This window comes from Pocillopora verrucosa, unplaced genomic scaffold, assembly GCF_036669915.1.
Source record: "Pocillopora verrucosa isolate sample1 unplaced genomic scaffold, ASM3666991v2 scaffold_132, whole genome shotgun sequence".
Classification (NCBI taxonomy): Eukaryota; Metazoa; Cnidaria; class Anthozoa; order Scleractinia; family Pocilloporidae; genus Pocillopora; species Pocillopora verrucosa.
The window spans coordinates 1-9,339 of NW_027078173.1; the positions used below are offsets into that span (position 1 = coordinate 1).

The window sequence follows — 9,339 nt, forward strand, 5'->3', positions numbered from 1 at the left end:
TGTATTTTTGATTCTATGATCTGATGGAAATTACAGTCTGTAGTGCCTCTTCTATACTTATGCAAAAATAACATTTTGATATTAAAATAGAATCCTTTAATGAAGCAAAAAAATTATTTTATGAAGAACAAGCAGTCTTTCTATGTACATTGTATTTTAATATATGATTGTAAGGTCTTGAAAATAGTAGAAATTGATAGAGCTGTAGAACTTGTTATTACTCAGAGCATTAACTTTTGTGACACTTGACCCTTTAACTCCTAGATAAAATTTTTGATTCTCCTTACAGTCAACCATATAATTCTTATAGTGTTGGTTCAGAGAATTTAGTATTGGGTCCACTAATTCTCCCCAAACTGATATTTTTCTTAATTCTCATCACTTATCTGGTTGATATTGTATTGATATTGTAAGGAGAAATTATGTCTTGGTCACTCATAGGAGTTAAAGAGTTAAGGAGAGAGAAAGAGAGAGAGAACTAGGAAAATGACATACAAGCAAACCCACATGATTTTTGAACACCTGAAATATTTCAGAACTGTTTTTGTGTTGAGGAAGAAGCCAATTAGATGTGAGATTATGAACTGTAATGACCAGTTGTTATAAGATTGTGATAAACAGTTCCAAAATATTTCAAGTGTTCACCATGTCTTTAGCTGGATTGTAACCTTGCATGCTGGCTGTGAAAGTGTTCTTCTTGCACAGTACTTTTAAAAAAAGAATAGCCAAGAATGATAAAAAATTGATTTATTGTAATTGTACTGTACTAGGATATAATAAGCACTCGCAAGATCCAATTAGAATTTCTCGTTATAGACCATCATAAATTTTCTTTTAGATTGGATTAACAGAATTTGATCTTCGATCAAGATAAAACCCTCTAGCTGATAGGCTCATCTTTTCTCAAAGCCTGTTTATAAGAGAACTTAAGGGAATTGGGAGAAGTTACATTTCAATCACTTCTGGGGATTAAAGGCTTAATTAACTGGCTGTTGGTCAAGAAACAAGCTGATACATGTAGCAAAGACAGAACTCAAGATAGAGACAGAATTTAAGCTTAATTATGTGGAGTTATTGTTAGAAATTCTAAGAAATTATGGCGCAAAATGGATAGTTAGAGGGTTAAAACGAAAAAAACTTGAGGGTGAATTGCATGGATATTTGCTCAGACAAACAACAAATTCTTAGAAACATCTGAGACAAATGTGTGGCTTTGAAATTATAACAAGGGTGGTTGGTCAGTACATCTTGAATGTAATCAAGGTACTGGTACCTGGGATTGTAAATATTTAGGGCATAGTTAGAATTTTTCAATGGTGAGCACTAATTTTTCTTAGTAAAGATCTTTTCCTCTATTGTTAATATGCAGTAATTTTCTGACACAATTATGATTTGTGCTCCCTCAGCTGTATTTGTAAATTAACAGAAAATTGGTACAGAACAAAGGAGAAAAAAATAAATTCAAATTTCACTATCTTTGTATTCTTGGTTTTGTTTATTTGTTTGGTATTATTATAGTTTTGATTTAGTTTTCCTCCTGACAGGAAAACAGTGCTGGTAAAGCAAATCACAGGCAATTTCTAAATTAATCATAAAACACAATTTCCCCAAATGTGATTGGTGCATTAGCTGCTTTATTTTCACCAATTATTTTGTAGAGTTGTGATCAGACAGTGTGATTGGACAGTTGGCTGTACTCAGACCTGTATTTAGAAAGTTAAAGCAGCCAATCATACAAAGTCATCTTAGCTAAATCCACTGATCACAGAATTGATAACAATTACCATAGCAATAAGCACTTTCCTATTAAAACAGGGGAGTTTCCAAAAGTTTTTTAACTTTAAATAATGTCTTTACTGGAGACATTTCCCCTGAATGTATTTGTTTTTTTTTAAATTGTAATGGTCATGACTAATTGGTAACAGGACTTCATGTAATCATACTCCTTGCTTCACAAAACTGACTCCACTGTGCTGTTCTCCAAATCTGTGATCAATTGAAGGATTACAGATAGAATTGGACTTCACTCAGCTCCTAGAACCATTCCCAAATCCAACTGGTTCTTAAACCCACAAATGTGTGGTCTAACAGTCTCAATTTGCAAACTGAATTCTGCAATTGTGCACTGAACTTCTTCTGCATACAGAATCACTTGTCATAAAACCACACAGAGGGTGTGGAGGGGAAGGAAATGAATTGAAGGAGTGGATAATTAAAGTAGAAAAAGATACCTGTAGGTCAGACCTCTTTGATTTCTCAATAAAATACTTTGACATATATTCTCATTAATTTTTGAAACCTGTGTATTGTTTTTTTGATGATTAACATTTTAAACTATTAAATAGACCTTTCTAGTACAATATTTGGTTATAAATACAGCTCAGTTAATATTTTTTGCTGAGTTACTACATACAGGTGCAGTTATCCAGCTGTTTTGAGTAAGGTTGTCCAAAAAAAAAAGGACAAAAGAATCTCAATTTCACCTCCTGTATATATTCTTTAAATATTTTTAACAGTACAACTGTTCTTTGCAGTGTAATTTGAAAAAATATCCCTAACATCACCAGAATAAATGTGATATTATAATTCATCAAATAATTTTGCTTGTGTGCACTTGGTTCAGCTACTGTTACAAAAGAGGAAGTAACATGTTTGTTTGTTCATAAAGTCATAACAGCAATCACTAAAAAGAAAACATCCCATGCAGCAAACAGGAAGCTGTTCCTTGAGATTTCCCCATGCACTGCACAAATATTTGAAGGACAATAAACACAATAGCCTCCAGTTGGTACAAAAATCTACTCATACATTTGCCCTTCAACATCATCATTTGTTCTACAAAGTTCAAAGTTTTCCTTAAACTATCCTCATCTCAGAACAGAAATGTCTGTGGACAAATATCTGTGCATATTTCTGCACAAAAGGCAAGCTAATTTTTATTTAATTATTGTGAATTTTTATCCACATTAAATGTATCTTCACTATTTATGTCATGGGCATCAGTCAACTCTGGATGCTTCTCATGACCCACTGGATAAATAGTTGTTACCGACAGATACTCATCAATGGTTCTTTCTGTACACCTGGCCACAAATCTTATAAAAGGTCTAACATCACCATGATTGGCCATATCTAAGTATTCATAATATTTGTATCTGTCTTGAAATCTAATAATAACTGGGGGGAACCCTGCTCGCATCAAAATGGAATTCATTAACAGTCTGCTAGTTCTTCCATTGCCATCTGTAAATGGATGAATGTAGACAAGTTTGTAATGCGCAAGAGCTGCAAATTCTATGGGATGAAGCATTTCAGGTTCTCTGGACATAAGCCATTCATTAAATTCATTCACATGTCTTTCAATCTCCATTGGGCTGGGGGGAACATGATTCCCTACAAATACCTGTGTGGTTCTGAATCTACCAGCTTCCAAAGGGTGAGCATGTCCCAAAACGCGGCGGTGTATTTCAACAACGTCATCTAATGTAATTTTTTCTTGTTTTTGGAGTAGGGACCCATTGACAAATTTCATTGCTTCGTCAAGCCCTAAGACTTCATTGTGCTCTAATATACTCTTTCCAGGCACTGCCATTCTTGTTTCCACAATTGCTCTTGTCATTGATAATGTCATTGTGTTACCTTCAATGGCATTTGAGTGATATATATGTTTGTAGTAAGCCTCAGTAACTGCTCTTTTCATAGCTAGGCTTCCTTTTGGAACACGGAAGAGCTCATCTCTTTTCTTATCAATCTTATCAAGCATTTCCTGATCAAGCTGTCGTACCTTGGGTAATGTCCTTCCTCTGTTTGCCATTGCCCTGGAGTTTTCAGGACTAACAGCTAGAGCTCTTGTATAAAGATGCTCAGCATGAATAACATCATCTTCTTCAAGAAATTCCCCATAATGTAAAAGAATCTCAGGGTGATGAGGTGATAATGCCTCAGCTTGTTTGAAAAGTTTCAAGGCTTTGTCTCTTTTTCTTTCACCATTCATTTCTAAAGCAAGTTTAAGAGCATGAAGAGCCTCCCCTTGCAAAGGAGCTGTAGAAGAAAACAGTTTTAGATTTACAGCTTACTAGTAGCATACAACAAGCAGTGAAACCTTTTCAGGGTGGAGCCAGGAATTTATGATTGGAGGGGTGTGCAAACTTTGATTAAAAAACACAGATATTTATATCTCCCTCAGGCCCCAACTAAGATAATCAACGTATGTATTTTAAGACAAATAATTTTCAAATACCTTCAGATTAGGTAGTATCACAGGAACCTCCCATTGCAAGGATTTGGCTTCTGACCAGGAGGTGGTACAAATTCCCATCCCCTGACCCTACCACTTTCCACGTTACACCCAGTCACGCAAGAAATCATGCTGAATACAATTTAGCTCTATGTAATGTAACCCTATTACAATTGGGAGTTTTGATTTTGATTTTTTCTCAATGTTTGAACATAGTTCTTAGTTGCAGGAGTGATCAGCAAGTTACTCCTCTCTAAAATACCAATACAATGTCTAGTAAACAGGAGATGACAATTGACTTACTTATCAGCAAAAGAGTGTTGATATGAGAGCTTGGTAAGATACAAAATTCTCAACACTTATCAACAAGAATATACACACTTGCCAGAAGAGGGGATTGATCAATCAGATTCTCAGATATTTTTTCCTTAGTAAAATATAAATTTCTGTCTTTCTCAACTAAGAATCTGGTGGCATGACCAGGACTAATTGAGATTAACTGTCATGGCAAAGTGTGGTGTTTCAGTGTGCAGTTGACCTCATATTTGGTTTAATCGGCTTTCAAACAAGACACTCAAATACCCAGTTGTACGTAACATTGGAAAACTGATGCCTCTTGATACTGAGACCACAGTGTTAACTATGTTACCATCTGTTTATCATACACTTCCCTTGATGAAGTAAAACACTCTTGATTTCGCGTACTATTTAACCTCTCCCACAAATCTTGATCTCATGATTGAAACCGTTAATAAATGACTTGCATCACTCTTGGTGTAAAGGAAGTGGATCTACGACCATCAAATTCATTACGCTTCGGAAAAGGCTTGTAGTGATTTATTTACATCACTGAATCATGGATAACGTCAGGGGAAAAACCGAGGAATAACGTAAAATAAGTTACAGGAGTTTACCTCTAAGCCCTAAAAGATATATCTTCTTCGTGCTACTATATAGACCTAATAAGTCAGAGGAAAATCTCGATCCAAGATAATAGATCAACCGTTACAAACAGGAAGTTGATCTCAGATTCGAGCGAAAACATATGTCAAATTCGGATCACACTCAGCAGTGATGCGTATAATTTCTTGCAGGAGTGCCTACATCTACACCTTCCTACGGACTACAAGCAATAAATTAAATTCAATAACACACCATAAAGATTAGAGATAAACTCACTTTTCTCCACTAAAGCGGTTTGTGGTGCTAAGACAAGATTGAAACCAGGTGCGTATGATTCGAGTGATGGACGCCAAAACCACGGCCTCCATATTGAGGGAATGTAAGTCGCGATCAGCGCCACAGCAACTCCCGTAAGGCTTGCAAGAATCAAATGAAACACAGGAGGCATATTTCTCAATTTCGAGGATGTAAACAATGATAATCGCAATCTGTTGCAGAGTTCACAAAGTTGCGTCACTCCGTCCGCCATATTTGTTTTTGCTTTCCGAAGGATTACCAGTCGCTTATTGTACGTGCTCGCATTTGATTGGTCGAGAGGGAGTACAAGGGCGCGCGAAAAATGTGATTTTATAACTGTAGGAAACAAATTTACTATTCTCGAATTCAAATAGGCTGCAATATTGGCGTTAAATTATGAACAACATAGAGAACTGAAGAGAACACTTAATCACTAAACATGATAATAAACTGATAAACTGAACCGAACAACTGATCGTTTCTGTAGGAAGATGAGATTTTTCGCAATTTAAATGAACTGTGAACCGTATTTTCCCGACATTTCCGTCTCGGAGACTAGGCCCGCTTTTTTCTTTCATCATTTCACTTGACAAAAGACGAAGAAAAAAAGCCTTGAACGATAATGATTTAGCCCCAAAATTAAACTGATGCAAGGAAGACAAATCATTCAGTTCATTTTTTATTCTCTGTCTACTCAGATCCTCTCCCTGCCGTGTGGATCATTTCCATGACGTTCATTGTGTGAAATTTAAGAGTGAGGGGGAGAGGGTGAGGAGATGTGAAGAGTGGGGAGGAGTGTTGACGTGCAGTGCCCCCCAAGAGTAGACAGTACTTTCAAACTGAACCTCTAATCTAGGATCCGCCGTGTGATGGGAAAAAACCTATATTTTCAAAATGAAAGTCACATAACTTCGTTTGTCCGTCAGAGGGGATGGTTCTAATCTAGGATCCGCCGTGTGATGGGAAAAAACCTATATTTTCAAAATGAAAGTCACATAACTTCGTTTGTCCGTCAGAGGGGATGGTCAATATGTTTACATTTATTGAGGGTTAATTGAAATTCCCATTAATTCATGCACCTGGAAAAATTCCCAACAATCATCTCTAAGTTTGGGTTTCCCCCTGATGTAAACTACACGATGTTGACAACAATCTTGTAACTCTTAAACAATTCCAATGACCAGCCTCTTTGGCTCATAATCAAGCTGCAAGAAGCAGTTTAAAAGCCGTTAATGACCAATGCGTTCAATACTCTCTATAAGGGAAACTATAGAGGGAGGTGCTAGGGTGATTTTAACCCTTCCACCCCTGTCACTTTTTTAGACAAAAAATAATGTCCTACTAAGCATGCCCCCATTTCCCTGTCTTATTGGCAGAAGTTTATGCATTCATCTATAGACCCCCCCTCCCCTCCCCTCCCCCTAATGTTGCAACATTGAGGTGTCTCTGTCACTACTGCAAAGACTGTAGATTTTAATTTAATTCATTTCTATTGCAAGGTCAGTTTTTCTAACCCCATCCTGAGAATATAAACTTGATAAAAGTTAAAAAGTTGTCAATAAAGGTAATAAAAGTCCTTGAATCAGTGGTACTATCTGAGCAACTGCATACCTACCCCTTAAATCATAAACAGTCAACTGATAACAAGTTGAGGTTAATGTTGGGCTAGGGAAGAAGTAGGTGTACAGATACTGACATTGATCCAAGTTTTATACACTACTAAAACAATCACACTAGTTTGTTTCTCACATTCATATTCATTTTTCTAATTTAATTAGCAGATTGAAATACCTACTGTCATAATTTATCACAAATACATTATATAAGTAACAATTTCTTTTCATTAAATACACACTAAAAATCTTGATAATCTTATCATTTCCTCTCTGACCAAAGTTTGAACTTCATGTTCAAATCAAACAATCTACACTTCTTACATCTAATTTTTAGCACCAGTTCGAAAAATTTCTTACAGCAACTATTAAAGAATAATTTGTACAACTTAATGAAAATATCAATTATTGAACCAGGCAAACTGGGTGATACACAAGAAATCTGTCCTCGGCAATACAAGTGATAGTTTTAGCTGTAGTGTGATGGCAACTCTAGATGGGCTACAAAACCTGAGAAAACTTCTGAGAAAATTTCTCTTCTACCTAGAGGAACATTTTCCACCCCACCCTCCACAATTTTGTTAAACTGTGTGTTGCCATGGTAGCTTCTACCCATATATCACTCTAACAAAAAGAAAAATATGTCAATGTCCTTGCTAAAAGAAATGTAACACAAAATGTTCAAAGGGTTTTCACCTCTCAAATTTGAGATTTAACTCACACAAGAAACACAGTTACATATTACATTCACACATACATCCACCTAATTTCAGTCAAGCTGATGCTTACGGGGTGTAATTTCCTTTGAAAATATCAACTGCATATCTTAATTAAAGTTCAAAAATTAACCACTATCTTTATGATAGAAGATAAAACTGTTTACACCCTTTAAAATTCCAGGATGCAATGGCACACTACCCCAACAGATGACTCTACATTGCTCTGTTAGTTAGTTGCCCTGGGAATTAGTACTCTGAGTGAAGATCCTAAAAATGTCTTCTGTAAAGGAGAAGTGGTACAGGAGAGGAACCACTTTTTTCCCGCAGCTTCTAATATTATTAAAAGGATTGCCATGAGTTGGAAAAAAAGGAGGGAGACCCTGAAACCTCACAGGTAAGTGGACATGTTGCCAAGCAAGATTCAAAATGTCTACTTTAAGTTACTCTTTAGAATCTCAAAACAACACCATTGATTTAAATTTAAATTTACTTTAGCATATCAGACACTAATCACTCCTGAAAGTTGAAGGATTAATGAATTTTCAACCTGCCCTGTAAACAATTAGTGATTACTTCTGGCTGTTCTACTTTTCAGTATGAAACTTGCACTGGAAATTGCAAAACTTCATAAAATCACCTTTTCAATTAGTTATTTCCACCCAAACCTCAAAATACCCTTTTTGAAACCTGAAATAAAAGACAATTTTTCAGTTCAGGTGCAGTTAAGTTTTAAGTGTTCTTTCCAGGTCAATTATCACAAGTAATTGCTTTATTTCACCATACCAAAAAGACAAGAAATTTCTCAATTTTTTTCAGTGTTTTGATGTCACCCAAAGAGAAAGATGTCAACCTTTTTTTTTTCCCCACTGGTTGTAACCATGCACAAGATCCAAAGGGTTGATATTCTTTGAATAGGTCTCATGTTATAAGCAATGTGCTCAAATTTACTAGATGCTACAAGAATGGTTCTCTCTCTCTATCTCTCTCTTGTGGTGTAATCTGTTTTTCCTTCTTGGCATTCCACAACCTTTACTTCTCATCTCCTGAAGCTCTGAACAGATCTTGGCCTGAAACAAATTGGTAGAAAATTGTTATGGGAAAGAGAAAGGTGTTACATTACAAAAAGCATTTGTTATATGACTAAACTTTCCAACCAATAGTCAGTGCAATAAATGTACATGATCATTCCCCAATTATTTGCTGCGAAGAAAAAAAGAAAGGGAAGGGTGATTGAACTACAATAAAAATATAGTTGAGTAAGTTTATTGATATTAAAATATGGTTTCAGGCCCTTTAGGTTACCTGGACTTTTGAGAAATGGGCCCCAGACTACTAAAGAAATATCTGAGACCCCCTTCCTGACATGACCTTCATGTGATGATGACATCACAATGGAATTTCTGGAAATTGCATGTTCACAGAGATTTGAGTTGAGAAACAAAATGCTATTGTATGATGAAAAATTAAACAATATTGCCTTGATATCAAGTTCAGATATTGTGAATAAAATTATGCATACAATCTGATAGAAATGTGAATCCCAGTTTCTGGAGAATGAAGCAACTAAAAC

The 9,339-nt window shown here is 35.7% G+C and overlaps 1 protein-coding gene across 1 annotated transcript; it reads right to left on the bottom strand.

Annotated features, from left to right (window-relative positions):
• Nucleotides 1–1,684: 1,684 nt before the first annotated feature.
• On the bottom strand, nt 1,685–5,674 carry LOC131788137 (protein adenylyltransferase Fic-like). The gene is made up of 2 exons (XM_059105206.2): nt 5,417–5,674; nt 1,685–4,041 (listed from the first exon to the last, which is right to left on the bottom strand). The coding sequence occupies exons 1-2, from the start codon at nt 5,667–5,669 to the stop codon at nt 2,945–2,947; spliced, it is 1,350 nt and encodes a 449-aa protein (XP_058961189.1). The 5' UTR covers nt 5,670–5,674; the 3' UTR covers nt 1,685–2,944.
• Between the last annotated feature and the right edge of the window lie 3,665 nt (nt 5,675–9,339).

Excerpts from the sequence above, each read along its gene's own strand:
- LOC131788137 (XM_059105206.2), bottom strand. The coding sequence starts at position 5,669 with ATGGCGGACGGAGTGACGCAACTTTGTGAACTCTGCAACAGATTGCGA. Across the intron at positions 4,042-5,416 it reads AACCGCTTTAGTGGAGAAAA|CTCCTTTGCAAGGGGAGGCT; the intron begins GTGAGTTTATCT and ends TTTCTTCTACAG.